The 17,174-nt window shown below is 52.2% G+C and overlaps 3 protein-coding genes across 4 annotated transcripts; 2 read left to right on the top strand and 1 right to left on the bottom strand.

The window, feature by feature from the left end:
* The first annotated feature begins 2,635 nt into the window (after positions 1-2,635).
* Positions 2,636-5,782, top strand: LOC117651677 (pre-mRNA-processing factor 19). Its single transcript, XM_034395929.1, has 9 exons — positions 2,636-2,828; positions 3,183-3,332; positions 3,414-3,694; positions 3,777-3,971; positions 4,091-4,276; positions 4,360-4,560; positions 4,653-4,788; positions 4,882-5,086; positions 5,173-5,782. The coding sequence occupies exons 1-9, from the start codon at positions 2,810-2,812 to the stop codon at positions 5,312-5,314; spliced, it is 1,515 nt and encodes a 504-aa protein (XP_034251820.1). The 5' UTR covers positions 2,636-2,809; the 3' UTR covers positions 5,315-5,782.
* A 560-nt stretch (positions 5,783-6,342) lies between these two features.
* On the bottom strand, positions 6,343-8,964 carry LOC117651678 (protein phosphatase PTC7 homolog). Of its 2 annotated transcripts, none has more exons than XM_034395930.1 (5): positions 8,601-8,964; positions 8,033-8,212; positions 7,749-7,947; positions 7,373-7,629; positions 6,343-7,244 (listed from the first exon to the last, which is right to left on the bottom strand). In XM_034395930.1, exons 1-5 carry the CDS (start codon positions 8,827-8,829, stop codon positions 7,195-7,197), a joined length of 915 nt encoding a protein of 304 aa, XP_034251821.1. In that variant the 5' UTR covers positions 8,830-8,964; the 3' UTR covers positions 6,343-7,194. The 2 variants fall into 2 exon arrangements, with proteins under 2 accessions (XP_034251821.1, XP_034251822.1); XM_034395931.1 differs by lacking the exon at positions 8,601-8,964 and adding an exon at positions 8,394-8,528.
* A 691-nt stretch (positions 8,965-9,655) lies between these two features.
* LOC117651976 lies at positions 9,656-16,195 on the top strand. The gene is made up of 7 exons (XM_034396603.1): positions 9,656-10,091; positions 10,597-10,719; positions 11,462-11,654; positions 13,144-13,429; positions 13,664-13,873; positions 13,952-14,161; positions 14,471-16,195. The coding sequence occupies exons 1-6, from the start codon at positions 10,025-10,027 to the stop codon at positions 14,150-14,152; spliced, it is 1,080 nt and encodes a 359-aa protein (XP_034252494.1). The 5' UTR covers positions 9,656-10,024; the 3' UTR covers positions 14,153-14,161; positions 14,471-16,195.
* The last annotated feature ends 979 nt before the right edge of the window (positions 16,196-17,174 follow it).

The raw sequence follows: 17,174 nt of genomic DNA, 5'->3' as shown, positions 1-17,174 counted from the left end.
TTGCCCGCGTCACGGAACGCGTTGCCGAACGCGGTGTCGTCGGTGTCCCACACCGTAAGCACGACCGTGGTCAGGCCAGACGCAGGCCCGCCACGACTGACGACCCGACCCCACTGCGGTAAAAATCCTCTCTCGTGTGTGAGTGAGTGTGTGTGGGTGTAATTTCCAGAGCCAATTGCCATTGACGTGTTCCTACCTCCGCGGACCCAGTTATTCCCAACAAACTGCGGTTGCAATTTTCTCTGGGTCACGGGGGCGTCACTCGGAGACTCGGCGACGCCGCGTTTCGGGTGCCTTCGGGTACCTTCGGGGGGTCGCGAGGTCGCAGGCCCAGCCGTCGCACAGTGGGCCAGAAGGCCGGTGGAGGCGGACAAAACTCTGGACGCGTTTTGAGCTCCAGAGTCGCTAAATGGGACTCGAACCGAACGTGTGACCCCATCTATGGATTGCTCTCCGGACGAGGAATCCATTGGTGGGGTCACACGTTCGGTTCGAGTTTTGTTTAGCGACTCTGGAGCTCAAAACGCGTCCAGAGTTTTGTCCGCCTCCACCGGTCTTCTGGCCCAGCCGTCGGCCCGGTGCTGCTCGACTTGAGGCCGTTCCCTTCGGACACAATGAACGCGTAGCGCTGAAATATAATGTCATTCATCTTTCTCGTCGGCGACCGCAGCGAATAGCAGGGAGTGAAGCCTCACTCGTCGTCCGCGGCTGTTTGTCGAGCGAGGCGGCGCGGCGTCGCGAACCGCCGACTTGGGGCGTTTCCGTCCCGAACCGAAAAGTGCCGCCGTTCGGCCTTTCCGAGGTGAGGCTCGCGGACAGAGGTTCGCGCTGTTCGCGGGTCAAGCGGCACCAGGTCAAGCGCCAGCCCGCGCCGCCAGGCCGCCAGCACTAGGTGAAGCGACATTAGCATTTGACGTGGACGCCGCCACGCCGACAAGTGCCCCACGCCGACTACCCATTCCCTATTCTGCTCTCTGTCTCCCTCTCTCTCGGTCGCACCCACTGGGCGCCGCGCAGGAGTGCGAGAGAGAAAGATCCTCCACTGTGTCCACGTGTCCCACCGGGTGTCGCGCACGGCGCGCGCTGTCCACGACGGCCACTCGTGTTGCTCGGTCGTCTGTCTCTCTCGCACCCACGGCACGCCCCGCGGGTGCGAGAGAGACAGCACGTCCATCAGCGCAGCGCGACCTCACCGCACCATCGCGATGTGTCGGGTGAGATTCCATGCCTCGGCTCCAGCTGCGGCGGCCAAACTGAACTCGATGCCGCCGATTAGATTTATCCGAAGGAAATTATGAACCCGGCTAGAAGGCCACCGGGGACAGAGTGAGAGGGACAGAGGGTGCCGAACATGGGGAGACGCACGCGGACGCACAGTGGGCCAGAAGACCGGTGGAGGCGGCCGAAACTCTAGACGCGTTTTGAGCTCCAGAGTCGCTAAATGGGACTCGAACCGAACGTGTGATCCCACCAATGGATTGCTCTCCGAACGAGGGATCCATTGGTGGGGTCACACGTTCAGTTCGAGTCCCATTTAGCGGCTCTGGAGCTCAAAGCGCGTCGAGAGTTTTGTCCGCCTCCACCGGTCTTCTGGCCCACTGTGGGACGTGCGAGGGCAGCGAGGAGTCTGTCTTTCTCTCTCGCGGCCCTTCGGGCCCTTGTTGATCAAACGCTAGCCGGGACCCTTTGCCTCGTCCGGTGGTTTGCGGTTTGCGCGGGACGTCCGGCCGCCCCCAGCCCTCCGGCGGGCGTCGGGCAGCCCCCGGAAGTTAGGCAACCCTTCGCTCGTCGGAGAAACAAAAAGGCAAAAACCCAACGAAAACAGCGAGTGAGCCAGCCGATTGCTATTGAGGTCATTTTGTCGTTTGCTGTTTCGGGCTAGAGTGCTAACGCCATGGCTCGCGCGGCGAAGGCGGCGAAGGCGGCTGAGGCCTCTAAAGGCGGCTGAGGCCTCTAAAGGCGGCGAAGGCCCTGTGCCCTGTGACGTCATCGCGGATCGTAACAAAGAACGAAAATCCGCGACGAGCGCGCGAGTGGCGGTGGCGGACTCGCGGGGGCAGAGTCCACCGGAATCGTTGGCGACACACCCGCGCCAGACCGCGCGCATCGCGCATCGCTCCGCGTTCGGAGGAGGAGGAGGAAGAAAACCCGCGACAGCCTTGGCGAGGAACTGTGTTACTTTAAAGTGGGCCAGGGACAAGGTCTGGAGGTGGAAATCGAAATCGGGCGAAAGGGCCGCTTAGCGAGGCACCGCACACCTTTGTCTTGTGTCATCCGACAAATGCATAGCTTCACACCCACGCAGGACGAAGGACATGAGGACGGCCTGACGGCCATGCAGCAGCAAAGCCCAGGATAGTCCCTTTCCATGATGGCACACTGGCAGCCGAGATATCCTGAAGGATCGTTTCGTCGCTCTGTCTCTCTTTTAGACTCTCGCGGAACGCCCAATGAGAGCAATGAGAGCGACGGAGCTTTGTTCGTTGCTTGCGTCGTGAGCGACAGCGTTTGAATAAGCCCGCGCTTTCCAGGCGGCCGAACTGGCCAATCAAAACCGAGATCGCCACGCGCGGCTGCGTCCGCATCCGCCTATCTCCGTCTCCGTCTCTCCCCGTATCGCGACGCGCAGGAGCGAGAGGGACAGCGATAGGTCATTTCGCACGTGGTGGAGTCCCAGGGTGTTTGGAAAAGCGTGTGTGGTGCGGTGCCGGCGTCGCGCTCGTCAAAGTTTTCTCTTCGTCTGGGTCGTCGGAGAGGGCTTTTTACAACGCCCCGAGCGTGCCGCCAGTTTTGACAGCAAAGCCTCAAAATGTCACTCTGTTGCGCCAGTAAGTAAACGGGGCTCATTGTTTTACCGGAGGCGCCGATATTGGCGCGTCGGTGTCCCGACTTCGTTCAGCTCGCTGAATTTGTTTACACTGTCCTCCTATTTATCCCAGTGTGCTGGAATTAGGTGTTTTCTATGCTCCAATTCTGTTTAAGTGCTGGTTTTGTTCTGTTTTGCCTTGGAATGGGCTATAATGTCAATTGCTTTGAGGTTATGTAGTCTGTCGGTTTGGTTCCATAACCTGTTCATTCTCTTGTATCTTTGTGGTCCCCCTCTCTTCCACTTTACTATTGTTTTATCGAAGAATTTTCGTTGTTTTCATCTTTTAATTAGATTTTATCTCTTTCTCCCGCAGTTTCCAATGAGGTGCCAGAGCATCCAGTGGTTTCTCCTGTCTCGGGATCCATCTTTGAGAAGAGACTTATCGAAAAATACCTTATTGAAAATGGCGTCGATCCCATCAATAATAAGGAGCTATCAGCAGAAATGTTGATTGACATCAAGTGTAAGAACTCATCACTGACCTGTCAGCAAGTCACCCATATGTTCATTTGTTTCCTGGACTAACGCAATAGCTTTGTTACAGCTCCAGCGGTTGTAAAGCCTAAGCCCCCCTCCGCAACTAGCATCCCTGCCATCCTAAAGACCCTTCAGGACGAGTGGGACGCCGTGATGCTGCACAGTTTCACGCAGAGACAGCAACTCCAAACGGCCAGGCAGGAACTGAGTCACGCCCTTTACCAACACGATGCTGCCTGCCGAGTTATTGCTCGTCTGCAGAAGGAAGTCATGGCTGCTCGTGAGGCCCTGGCAACCCTCAAACCTCAAGCTGGTGCCATGGCTGCCCCAGCTGGAGTGCCGCAGCCGGTTAGATGTTTTTCCAAACATAAATATACTTTAATATTGTGGGAAGTGCTCTTGTTTTACCTCTAATTTTTTATTGCACTAGGCTGTTGCTGCCGAGGCTACTGGTGTGGCTATTCAGCCGGCCGAACAAGCTGGTATGACTGCAGAAGTTATCCAGAAACTCCAAGAGAAGGCCACTGTTTTGACTCAAGAGCGTAAGAAGAGGGGTCGCACAGTACCGGAAGACCTTATTGGTGTTGATGCCATTCGAGGATTTCATACTATTTCTTCTCATCCCGTAAGAATTCTTTTGTTACTTTCATATTTACCAATTTACTTCTGTTTTTATGTTTCTGACAAGTTTTTAATCGAATGATTTATTGTGTCTGTACTTATTGTAGTGTTTGCTTTGTGCAGGGTCTACACAGTGCGAGTGTTCCTGGTATCCTCTCTTTGGATGTACATAGCTCTGACACAAGCAAGATCCTCACTGGAGGAAACGATCGTAATGCCACTGTCTTCAACAAAGATACAGAACAAGTGGTTGCTATTTTGAAGGGTCACACCAAGAAAGTCACACGTGTCATATATCATCCGGATGAGGTAGGCAATCATGAAAATAGTTGTCATTGCATTTCACAATCATTTTTTTTTAACACGTTTCATTTTTTGTATTACTATTTCAGGATGTGGTTATCACAGCATCCCCTGACACTACCATCCGAGTATGGAATGTTCCCGTATCTCAAACAACTCAGCTCCTTCGTGTTCATGATGGCCCTGTCACAGGATTGTCCCTTCACCCAACTGGAGACTTTGTGCTGTCTACTTCTACTGACCAGCACTGGGCCTTCTCAGATATTCGCTCAGGAAGGCTTCTCACTAAGGTAATAACTACAAAAAGGGTTTCTTTGAATTTTAAAAATACTCTTTAATGCAAATGCAGACCTTGATTTCACATGTTTTAATATATTTTCAGGTCATTGATCAAGCCTCCACTGGTCTTACAACAGCTCAGTTCCACCCTGATGGTTTAATCTTTGGTACTGGTACTGCAGACTCTCAAGTTAAGATTTGGGACCTGAAGGAGCAATCCAACGTTGCTAACTTTGCTGGTATGTCATTTCAGTACACCTTCAAATTGAAACTGAAATGTTAAAGAGCATCTTCCAACTGTACTAACTAACATTACTTTCTTTTGCCCACAGGTCATTCTGGTCCTATCACTGCCATTTCTTTCTCTGAGAATGGTTATTACCTTGCAACAGCCGCCGATGATGCATGTGTTAAGTTATGGGATCTACGAAAATTGAAGAACTTTAAGACCTTACAACTTGACAATAACTTTGAAATCAAAGATTTGTGCTTTGATCAAAGTGGTACATACCTTGCTCTTGCTGGTACAGATGTTAGGTGAGTTGCTGTTAGGTTGATGTGTCATTATCTGTTGAGTTTCTTCACTCTACTTAGTATTTCATGGTTGCATTGTTTTCTTCTAGGGTCTACTTGTGCAAACAGTGGCAAGAACTTAAAGTATTCAATGATCACACTGCCATGGCTACAGGTGTTCGATTTGGCCGCAATGCTCAATACCTTGCTTCAACAAGTATGGACAGAACACTCAAGATTTATGCTCCTTAATAGCCTTTATCACTTTTTTTTGTATCTTTTAGCGTGTGTAAATATTCTTAAAAATTATTTGTGGAACATAACACTTCAGTGTAATCAAGCATTTACTCAGTCATGAGGAGTTAGGTGTGATTTAGAATTCATGAATTAAATATCTGACGGCATATGTTGATGCGTAGCTGTGCATCTTGTAGCTTATATCGTGTTTCCCCACCACTTTTGTCTAAATATTGACTAGGCCAAGTAAGATTGCCAGTTTAATTTCTGTTTCCATATTTTGTTCATCAAAATAGCTTTTCAATCTTTTAATCAATTGACTTGCATGAAATGAAAGTACAGAGAGATTTTTTTTTCAATGTATTACTTTGTTTGCATCTAAGCCAAAAGAAATCAAGGAAATTTGTCACTTGCAGAGAGAGCCTGTGGCATAATGTAATGATTTTTCTTTCATTGCAAGTAAAATGAAGTTTCAGGAGAGGACCCAAGCATTCTTTATTCTGAAATTTCACTTCCCAAAATCCTCCTTGGTTCACAATTTCTTCCAAGAAATATTTTTAGCACCAATATAATGGATCTTTCTTCACACTCTGCAGAACTGACTAGGTACAAAATAAAATATCAGGAAAAACGAGAGCATGCATTGAGTTTCCAAACTAGACTGAACATTATCAGATTAGACTTAGAGTACTGTCATGACTTTGGGCATTGCAGACCCCCACCTGCGTTACTTATCTTGGCCCTTGAGACACATGAGCATTAATTCCTCAGTCACTCAACTTAACTATTTCACTACTACTGATGCCTGATTATATGCAATGGGTTCATTAGTTCGAGGATGAAGCATTGTTCAATATTGTTCACTGGATAGCATTTTCACTTTCAACACCACTATACAAATTTAAGTGATGTCATGTTCACCGGGATTTGTTTTCCTTTCTGAGAGGCCTCTTTATTTCCTTTTTTCTTCAAAAAGATCCTGCTACCAAAACTAAGAACTGATGTCATTTATCAGAGCACCTGGACTTACAAAGACTAAACTATCACATTAGCTCGTATCCTTATTCAAAATAAAAACTCAAAACAACTCTTGGGCAAACCATTATTTTTCCTCTCGATTCATTCTCCTTAATAACATTCACTTGAGCCTTCAATCACACAATACAAATACCTTCAGACAAAATTAAAACATAAAGAAAATAAACTAAATTACACAAAAGTAACAATTTTGAGTAAATGCAATGAAAAACTTATTTTTCTCTTACAAAAGTTGCCGTTGTTTAACATCTCTGAGGGTGAAAATGGAAAATATTTACAATGGAGGATTCTTCACTGAATGACAAACAATTACAGACAATGGTATTAAAACACTAATAACATGAACAAGGAAGTAAAAATATTTATCTTCCCAATAACAAGGACAGCGACTGAACATTTGCCATGAAAGATGTGCACAAGTCAATAAGCGTACTTATGACGTGGCAACAACGGTGCACTAATGACAATGACAAATGCAAACGCTTGCCATAGGTAAACAATGCAATCTTATCAACTATCAACAGTGCACATCACAATCATAGAGGATAACAAACCAGTCTTCTTAGCAAGTTGGATAAAAATCTCAAAACATTTGTGCAAAAATCACATTTGTATAATGATTAAAAGTACAGTATTCTAAGTAAATATTACTTTTACTGACTGCTTCCTGGCACTGATTTAATCCTCTGGTAACATCGGACTAACAAAGGGTTTTGCATTAATTTCAATATTGCAATGACACAACCCTTTTCAGTCCCAAACACACAACCTCTTGATGAATATGAGCCTACCCCTACTCAAGAGGGAACTACTTATGGTACAAACAAATGACAACAACCTAAGCGAATGGAGCCACCTCATATTGCAACAGTTGCTAATAGTACTGTTATATCATCTGGCTTGCCACCTGAAACAAACAAAATACAATTAATTTTTAACAGGACTCGTCTAGAAGTCAGCTTTAAAACTTGTAACATTTCTTCAATATGTAAATTTGGCTATGGTATTAACATAGAAAGGTCTCTGCAAACTCACCTACTGCTTCAATTCCATTGTGCCGAGCACTTTCGGCAAATGGCGACATGAAAGTACTATCAAACGCTAGGTTGCGAGCCATCCAGGCAATTGAATTTGCCACACCTTGAATCTTACATGGGTCCTTTTCACCTTGCAATTTTGTCATCTCTGTTACAAGTAACTGCTGAGGTACATTGTCAAACACACCATCAGTGGCTAGAAGAATTACATCACCATCTTCTACTGGGAAACTTGATGTGTCAGCAGCATCAGGGCTGGATAGAAATACACAGGAAATTAAATCGAAATAGTTGATTGAATACACCCCAAAATAAGTGGGACATCCTTTTACAGTGAAACTTGTTCTTTACACAAGTAAAACAGAATTTCCTACCTGTCACTCAACACCAAGCCACTGCGCCCAGGGGGAGGTAATGAGAGTTGGAAAGGCGTGTTGAAATAGTGCTGTTGTTCTTCAGATCGATGAACTACCTCACCATGCCGGACAATAACAAAACCACTGTCCCCTATGTTGGCTGTATAGACTTGGCAGGTTTCTCTGTTGAGAACAATGACACAGGCAGTACTGCTTCCTGGAATTTTGTGGAAAATAAATGATAAGATAAAACAATGTTTTACCATTTTAACTTTAATAATCAGAGATGAAAGAATTTTTACCTAATATAGGTTGCTTGCTTTCGAGAAGTTCATAATAACTTCTGGCAAGTAGAGTTGCAGGCAATACATTTTTCAATCTACCACTGCACACTAAGCGCTCACATGTTTTCATGAGAAATGACGAAAATTCACCAGGGTCAATTCCATAATTTCTCCACCCACCAACACCATCCGCAACACCTAAAATATAAAGCAAACAATAATCATAAAGAAATGCTGTTTGATTTGCCTCATTTAGACAACATGATACAGAAAAATAGAAAATGAAATGCTGAGAGCTAACTGGGCAAGTCCAAAGAAATAATAAACAAGAAGAGGTCAAATGTGCAATTCTCTTAGGAACTTAAATAAGAAATATAACCTCTTGACAACGATATTCCCCCAATTTCGGACCTCCTGGCAACCAAATTTGACAAACATTCATTCATTGTGACGCGATTCCACGCTGTATTCCGTGTTGTGAAATACCCGGATGGATGCCCGTGACTTTCATTGTCGTGCGGGGAAGCATCAACGTCCACGATTGCCACTGCCCCAACCAAGACCCACATTGACAATATCCACTTACCAATGACATCGGTGGTTTTGCTAAGCGCATGGAACCAGGCATCGTCACCGAACTGTCCTTTTTTTAGAATGGCTTGAGTAAAGTCTTTTGGGAACCCACAAACTGCATGTACTAAATGTGGTTCCCGTTTTCTGCTCACAGAGGCCTCCGCTGAAGTTGTAGTATAATTTGTTATTCCGTTCCATATCGCTCGAGACAAAAGCCTACCCGTGTATACTATTGAATGCATAATTAGAAGTGCAACAACCAAACTAAATACTTTTCATTTTAAAACGATTCACTTATAGACGAGACTTTGATACACGCACATCACAACACACACAGTTGACCTCGACAGCCATTCGTGTTTTCATTAAATCGATACAGGGGTCCGTTCCAGTTTATACCCTGTACACCCAGTGTTGCCAGTCCCGAAACAATCTGACCAGTTGCGACCACTTCGAAATTTCAAAGTCACTGATTCTGCTTTCACTCTATGATGAAGACGACTCAGAAAACTAAATTGAAGTTTGAATTTTCTTCTGCAGAAACGGCGGCCAACACTTGGTTTTCGACGTGCAGGGACGCAACATTTTCCGCGAGGTTGGTAGCAAGCCGCTGCGGGGCACGCGGTGGGCCGCGCGGGTTTTGAACGTTTTGAAGCGGCCTGCGACGCGACTCCTCCGCGCGAGGCCCAGTGCGCCGAGTGTCGGTTCGCCTCGGTGTCTGGCTCCGTTTTTCCCAGGCGGGTTGCTGCACCTGCACTGTGCAGTGACTGCACGCTCGCTGGGCCGCTGGCCTCTCTCCGAATGCACTCGGGAAAGTGACTCGGTTGGTCGCATGCCGCCACGCCAGGCTGCTCGGCTTGCAACCGGAGCGCCGCGCCTCTTTGTCCTGCGGCCTGCGGGCCGCCCCGTGAGTGCGACAGAGACAGAGCGACTCGCCCTGCTGGAGGGTGGCAGGAGGCGGCAGGGGGTGGCGGGGGCGGCGGCCAGTGGGGCGCAGGGCGCAGGGCAGCTCCGGCGCCGCCACCACCACCACACTGGCTCCGCCGTGGCTCCAACCCATTCCCCGATCGATACCAGCCCTAGCATACCAGCCCTACGCGCAGCACGGCCAGCGCGGCCAGCGCCTCGTAGACCTACATTCGCGCGCAGACGGAAAAACAGCCCCGTCGACGGGCACCGCGTTCCTCCTCCCTCGGCCCTTCCCGAGGCCCCTCGCCGTCCTGGAGTATCCTGGAGTATCCTGGAGTATCCTGGAGTATCCTGGAGCAGCGTGGGACCACAGAAATGGCGTCCGCGTGTCCGTCGACGGCCCTCACAGCGCGGAGCGAACCCTGGCACCAGCAGGCCAATTCTCCAGCTGGGCGCTGCGTCCATGCCGAGAGCTGATTCCCCCCACTTTTGCGCCCCATCAACTTTGATCAAACCCCTCGGTTTTGAATGGCAGAGTGCACCCCCGCCTCGTCGAGCTGGTCCAATGTGAGCAGAGGAAGCCAGCGGTACCGGGGTAGGTGCTGCTTTTCATTTAGCTTTCGCCAAACGCCTTGCCAGTAGACCACCTCGGGGAAGGGGCATGCGCCCTAACCTTGACTCTGACTCTCCAGCGGAGTACAGCTGTGTCGCTACGCAACTCGCGCGCTTGCAGGGGCGCAAAGCTCAAAAATCTACAAAAATCTCGGAAATAATTTTTAAAAAATCGATTGAAATTTTTTTTGTGGTTTTTATTAATTTTTTAATTAAAGGGTTCAGAGCAAACAGTAATTTTTTCTTGAAGTATCTAAGTTCTGATTATTATTACATCTGTTAGCTCTATCCACCCAAATCTGCTTTCCTTTCTCATAGCTTGGCAGTATGCTTGCTCGCCCACGCCACCCACACGTTAGAGAGAGAACGCACCACGCTTCGCACAAGCACTGTACAACCCATCCAAAGTCTGCCGCCATGTGGGCCCACCGCCGCCACACTCATTCTCTCTCTCAGGTTCCTGTCTCTCTGTCTGTCTGTCTCACCAGATTTGGACACAGCCGCCATGCACTTCTGGATCGACAAGCGTGGTGCCACCGGTTCGGTGCCGCACCACGGGGGCCGCTACAGCCAGCGGGTGTCCGCCTCGCTGTCCTCGAGTAGGCTACCTCGTAAGTCTCTCTCACTCACCTCCCCGGGGAAGTCCCAAGTCAGTCCGCAGCGGCAACTCCAGGGGTCTCGACACACACTGGGCGGCGTGCTGTGCATTTTGGAGTGTGATACTTGCACGGGTGTGCGTGTGTGTGTGTGCGTGTGACTTTTCGTGTGCGACCTGAAAATGATTGGTTTTCGTTTTTGCAAGTTTGGGCCCACTCTGCTGTGTGTGTTGTCAGCATGCCTTTCCCAACCGTAGCGGGACGTGCTTTTGGTGTGCTTCGAATACAGTGTCACGGAGCTTCCATGCAAAGTCCGTGCTTAAAGACAGTACTACGCAAATGACTGCCCATCCGAGCGACTCCAGAAAACACGCGTCTCAATTGGCCGGATGGTAGACGTCCTCGGAGAGCGAAATTGCAGAGCAGCGTCAGCCATCCCGCCAGCAGCACGCACGCCTCAAAGTACACACTCCTCGTCGCGAGCGGCACGCGCGGCGGCCAGGAAGGCCTGGCCGCGTCGGTGACGTCATGGCGGCCCGGAGTCGCGCATGGAGACGCCGAGAAGCCGAGACGCTTGGCCATTAGCGCCAGACCAAATTAGGACTGCACCTTGGCCACCTTGGCCGTGCACTGGCTTTGGCGGCGACGCAGCCGCGAGGGATTTCCGCGGAGAAAAATTCATGTGAAAGTTGTTTTCCTTGTTGACCACCGCCGGCGAACCGCCACCCTGTCTGAACCTGGCCGTCATTGCTTGCAGCCGGAGCAGCCCAGCAGCGGCGGCGCCGCCCCGGCCGGTCGTCGCGCTCCAGCTCGCAGAATGCCGCCAAGACCACGGCGCCGGGGGTGCACCGCGGCAACGGGGACGCCTCCTCGTCGGGGACCACGACGGCGCCGTCGGCGTTGACCGCCGCCGGCCTGGTGGCCTCCTCGGGGGCGTCCGGCGGGTCGCGGCGCGTGCCCTCGGTGACGGCGGGGACCCCCGGACTGCCGCCAGCGCCGCTGCTCGCCCGCGCCGCCCGCGCCCACCTCGCACTGCCGCGGCCGCGGCCCCACCTCGCGTACATGTACGTAGAGCAGGCTCCATCAGCCAGGCGGGGAATGAAGGTTGAATTACCCCCTGGGTACTAGCCAGACCGCCTGGAAGGCAGGCAACAGGCAGGACTGGCAAAAATCGCCTCCTCCTTACAAACACCCTGGACCGGCGCCTGTCCTCAGCAAGTCCCGAGCCCACTCCACTGATAGAAAACAATCTGCCTCCGTCGCGCGGTCTCATGGGCGGCGTCCCGTAGAGGTGCGAGAGAGACAGCCGGACGCGTGGGGCTGTTGTTTCCGTTTGAGATTTGAGATGCCCCGGGGATAACCTATCCGCGACCTAGCCGGCAGCTGGCCGTGCCGCTGCCGTGTCGTTTTAATTTTATCGAGACGGACGCCGCGCCGCAGCCCCTCAACCCCGTTCTACGCTGCACTTGCGTTTGTGACAGTGCCGGTGCAAAAGTCCGCGCCCGAGTCGCCGAGACGCGGAGTCACCTTATCGCCGCACCGCGGCACCGCGACCGTATCAGCCACCGTGGGCCTCATGACCTGCGTGACGCGGACGCGACGCCCGCCACACTGTAGGGCGGCCCAGGGCGGCACGGTGGGCCATGGCACTGTAGGGCACACCCTTTCACTCAACGAGTGAGCAACAAAAGTATGGTACTTTCAGCGGCCCTCAGCTGCCTAACGGCTAGACTTGTATTCCGAGGGTAACATTCCTTCGCCCACCCAGCAGGCGTACTCGGACTTGGACTCTAAGCGCAGCCAGCGCAAAGCGCGAAGCACGCCGCGCTCCCTAGACCAAAACAAACAGGGGAACACGGGCAGGCCGGCAGGGCAGCGATTGCATGACTGTATCTGGTGTCGCATCTCATGTCGCATTCCTACCGCGACCCCCGTGTGCGCAGCGCGCAGTTCGCGGCCCCCAAGTGCCGAAGTGGCCTCAAAGTGACTTTGCGCGCGGCTAGCGTCGTGTCTCTCTCGCGCCCTTGCGGGACGCCCCACGAGTGCGAGGGAGTCAGCCTGTTCGGATTGAGCCTGCAGCTCGGTGCGTCTCCGCCTCGCATTGGGAAAGGGGCAGCCAGGCCAGGGCTTCACCGCGTGCCTGCGTAGCCTACCGCCGCGTGCCGCGGACGCCGTACGCGTACCTCGGCCGGCGCGCGGGTTGCGGGTTCAAGCACCTGGCCGAGAGGCCCGGCGACGCTAGCGACACCGGGCGAGGGCGAGAGGACGGCCAAGTTATTCCTTTGGCGTTCGGGGGAAATGGACGCGCGAGGGACGGCCCGTAAACAGCCTGGCAAAGAGGAAAGGCATCTCTCCAACGTAGCGGGCCGTGGGGATAAATGTTACTAATGGAGGCGTTTGAATGTGGCTTGGAGGTGATTTTGGCGTTGCGTGTTGCAGAGGCTCGACGGGGTCGGGCATCCGTCCGCACGGCCACCCCGCGCTGCTGGTGGACATCCCCCTGGACGGGCCGCACGCCCACCACGCGCACCACGCCGCGCTGCACCATGCCTCGGCCGGCGGCATGGCCTCGGACCGCGCCGACATGTTCGGCATCGGCGCGTTGCCGCTGCCCGTGCACGAGAGCCCCCCCGTCCTCATGGACCGCTTCACCTGCGGCCTGTGGGCGTCCTTCGCGCTGGCGTCCGTGTTCGTGGCCGGCACCAAGTTCTACCTCGACTTCCAGGTGCGGACAGTGGGCCAGAAGACCGGAGGAGGCGGCCGAAACTCTAAACGCGTTTTGAGCTCCAGAGTCGCTTAATGGGACTCGCATTGACCGTGTGACCCCGCCAATGGATTGCTCTCCGAACGAGGAATCCATTGGTGGGGTCACAAGCTCGGTTCCAGTCCCATTTAGCGCCTCTGGAGCTCAAAACGCCCCGTCGCCTACACTGCGTCCTGACTCTTTCCCTCTGCGCAGAGCTCCGGCATGGAGGCCATGGTGCTGTCGCTGCTGCTCATGATCTTCCTCATGGTGGGCTGCACCGCGTCCATCTGCCGAGCGCGCGTCAACTCGCAGCTGGCCGCCGCCGCGGCCGCCGCCACCGCCTCGGCGCTCAGGGACCCCGGCCCCGGGGCGCTGCGGCGGGGGCACCTCGGGGACTCCGGCGACCTCGTGGTAATGTCGCAGGCTGCGCGGTGGAACCGGGTGAAACGCAAAAAAGCGAAACTGGCGGTGTTTGAACCCACCGGCGTCTCTGCGCAGGAGGTGGTGATCGACCGGCCGGGCATGGACTCCTCGTGTCCGGGCCTGGGGACGGGCCAGCCCACGCAGCAGCACCAGCTACTGCAGCAGGTGCAGCAGGAGCAGCTGGCCGAGCAGCAGCTGAGCACGGAGCCGCCGCCGCCGTACCACATCGCCATGCTCGACGAGCAGCCGCCGCCCGCCTACGAGAAGGTCGTCACCTAGGCGAGCAGCGTACGTGTCCCCGTCGCACAGTGGGCCAGAAGACTGGCGGAGGCGGCCAAAACTCTAGCCGCGTTTTGAGCTCCAGAGCCGCTAAATGGGACTCGAACCGAACGTGTGACCTCACCAATGGATTGCTCTCCGAACGAGGAATCCATTGGTGGGGTCACACGTTCGGTTCGAGTCCTAGCGACTCTGGAGCTCAAAACGCGTCCGGGATTTTGACCGCCTGCCGCCGGTCTTCTGGCCCACTGCGTGCCGCCAAACTGACGTCACGGCGGGATTCGAACCGGCGATCTTCACAGATTCCTTTTGTTCCAGGCCTGAGCCGCGCCGCACATGGGCCTCTCTTTTCGGCGCGTTCCGGAGGGCCGTGGCCTCGCTTCCGGTTCGGCGCGACGCGACGTCTTGCCCGGAAGTCGCCTGGCGCCCGAACAGTGGCGGGGCACGGCCCATGGCACGGCCCATCCCATGGCGCGGCGCCGCCGCCACACGCAAAGATGCTTCCTTTCTCGAGGCCAGGCGAGCCAGCCTGCCCGTCGACCGGGCGAGGCCATGCCGACAAAGGCCAAGGACGAACCGCGTTTGGGCGACTGTACACGCTCGCGGCTCGCGCGGTCCGACCGAGTGCGTCAGTGACAAGTCCACCTCCAGGGGCCTGGCCCGCGGCCCGTCGGTGGCTATTCCAAACTGTGTCAAGTGACCAGTGCCCCACCCAGCGCCCAGCTCGGCCAGGGCGTGGCAGGGAAGTCCCAGGGCACGCCACTGCCAACTTGCCCGCGGTGAAAGCGGTGCTTTTGTCCGCGGCTCTGCCGTTGAACAGCGGAGAGCGCGGACTCCCTGCCCTGCCGCGCGCTGCGAGCGTCGCGTCGGCCCGTCGGCCCGTCGGCCACAGATAGGCTGTTTGTTGTAAAGCCCGCCATGTGACGCGGGAAACTTTGCCCTCCCTGACTCAGCCTCGGCATGCGATGACTGCGACCGCCGTGTGATCCTGGCCGCGTCCTGCCCGTCGTGCCGTCCTTCGGTCCTGCGGCCCTTCGGCCTCGCGGTGACGTCCCTCCGGCCTTGGCGTTCCAGCCGAGGTGCGCCCCAGCCCCCCGCACCCAACGACGAACACGAACAACCTACACTGCCGCTCGCCGTCCCTCCACGCCCTCCTCGAGGCCCTCAGGGCGCATGCATGCCGCCACCTTAGTGTGTTCTGATCCCTTCGCCTCGGGCCGAGCAGGGGCGACTCCAAGTGTGATAAGACCGAACAGAACGAACAGAGAAGTAAAAGCAAGTTGCATAACGTTGTCGATACCCCGCGCCCCAGTCTACCCCCCAGTCCCGTCGCGCCGTCTCTACCCCCTGCTCGGACTCTCTGTAGCCAAGTGGCGCTGCCGTTGAAAGTTTGTCAATCCAAATTTGTGACTAAAGTGAAACTGCAAGTTATTTTTTACCATTTATGTACAACGACGACGCGGAGTGGGCTGTCTTCCTTCGAAGTCCAGAAATTTTTATAGTCTTTTTCGATGCTTCTTTGCCTCTCGAAGGCCATCTGTCGTGAAGGCAGGGAATTACTTCTAAGGTTCTAGAGACTTGCCATGTTCCATGGTCGGACGGGCCTAGGCCTAGTTCCGGCCAGTGCTGCCATCTGTCTGTATTGGGATGAAGCTGCCACGCCACCTTGGGAGTTAAATCGTGAGTCTTGGGACTTCCCTTTCAATCGCGTTGATTGGCAGTTCTTTGTGAGAAAGACAACGAATGTAGGAGGCTGTCAGATTTTGACTCCTCCAAGCTGGAAATTTTTGAATAGGCTACGCTACTTACCTACGGACTGTCTGTGTCTAATGCAAAAGTACCCGCTGTTGTCTATGCAGCAAAGCGCTAGTGTAAACTGTGATTTAGAATAAGAATTTAGAGAATTATATGGAACTTAGGGATCCACTTACTGCTACTGGATAGGCCAACTGGCGAATTCTGCCCAGAAACCCAAGATGTAATAAAGAAAATGTAATAAATAAAATGTAATAAATGCAATGAAACAAGACTCAATAAAAAAATCTGCTCTAATCAGACATATTTCTTCTGTTGTACCAAACTTAATCCAATTTGTTCCATTTCTCCATATTGAGGTTTCGTTGATATAATAAAAAAATAAATCATTTGGGGAATCATGATATAGGCTGTTGCTTGCTTGGTGTAAGTTGTTGCTGATGTTTGCTGGACAGTCCTATAGTAAGCCATGTAAGAAGTGCAGTGTACAGATGATCATGTGACAGTGGGAATTATGTCCAGAGAAAGATTTAAAACACGTAGATGGTTGATAAAGTTTTTTTTTACTAACCAATAGGTTTTCAATTATTTAAAATAACTCAGAAACACTAAGGAAACAAATACTGTCCCATTTTATGGGAAACCAAACCCAATCAATCCATTGTTTTCAAAGTCAATTTAACAATACTATCAAGCTGCAGCTTCTTTCAACATTGAATGTCACCAGGACATTACAAAAAAATATTTAACAAGTTTCAACTTTTAAATGAGATAAAACGAACAAAGAAATAACAACAGTTTTTCCCTTGGAAACAAATTCTAGGAGACAGCTTAATTTCAGCCATGTTGACATTTCAATTCAATGAGATCAAGTACAGTCCACAATATAGACGGAATTTTTACCCTTCTCTGCCAAAATAAATAAATAACTGAACAAGAATAGGATATATTGCTATGAACATGCCCGCTTAAAAAGTGAGTCACAGACTTGATTTGCGCGGCAAAATTTATGATTCATACAGACTCAGTGGCGGAAGGAGAGGGCGATGTGGTACAAGATGCCCGCTTACCTATTCGTGCCTGCACAGACTCAAGGATTTTGGATGAAACTGTATGATTGAGAAAGAATACTAGAGAGCTGCTACAGGGGACAGCGGCTGGAAGAGCCCACTTTGTTACCTGTATTAAATGTAAATCTAAAACACTTTAGTTCTTTTCTTTTAGATTGGTATCATCTCTGAAGATAGTTTTCCTTTGAATCAATCAA

The sequence above is a fragment of the Thrips palmi genome, unplaced genomic scaffold, assembly GCF_012932325.1.
Source record: "Thrips palmi isolate BJ-2018 unplaced genomic scaffold, TpBJ-2018v1 HiC_scaffold_6, whole genome shotgun sequence".
Lineage (NCBI taxonomy): Eukaryota > Metazoa > Arthropoda > Insecta > Thysanoptera > Thripidae > Thrips > Thrips palmi.
This window is presented reverse-complemented; position numbering and strand designations above follow the sequence as displayed.

Coding starts and splice junctions, on each gene's coding strand:
- LOC117651677 (XM_034395929.1), top strand. Junction 3,333..3,413: donor AATGTTGATTGACATCAAGT/GTAAGAACTCAT, acceptor GCTTTGTTACAG/CTCCAGCGGTTGTAAAGCCT. Junction 3,695..3,776: donor CAGCTGGAGTGCCGCAGCCG/GTTAGATGTTTT, acceptor TTATTGCACTAG/GCTGTTGCTGCCGAGGCTAC.
- LOC117651678 (XM_034395930.1), bottom strand. CDS start 8,829: ATGCATTCAATAGTATACACGGGTAGGCTTTTGTCTCGAGCGATATGG. Junction 8,213..8,600: donor CAAAACCACCGATGTCATTG/GTAAGTGGATAT, acceptor TTTATATTTTAG/GTGTTGCGGATGGTGTTGGT. Junction 7,948..8,032: donor AAGCAAGCAACCTATATTAG/GTAAAAATTCTT, acceptor ACAAAATTCCAG/GAAGCAGTACTGCCTGTGTC.
- LOC117651976 (XM_034396603.1), top strand. CDS start 10,025: ATGGCAGAGTGCACCCCCGCCTCGTCGAGCTGGTCCAATGTGAGCAGA. Junction 13,430..13,663: donor AGTTCTACCTCGACTTCCAG/GTGCGGACAGTG, acceptor CCCTCTGCGCAG/AGCTCCGGCATGGAGGCCAT. Junction 13,874..13,951: donor ACCTCGTGGTAATGTCGCAG/GCTGCGCGGTGG, acceptor TCTGCGCAGGAG/GTGGTGATCGACCGGCCGGG.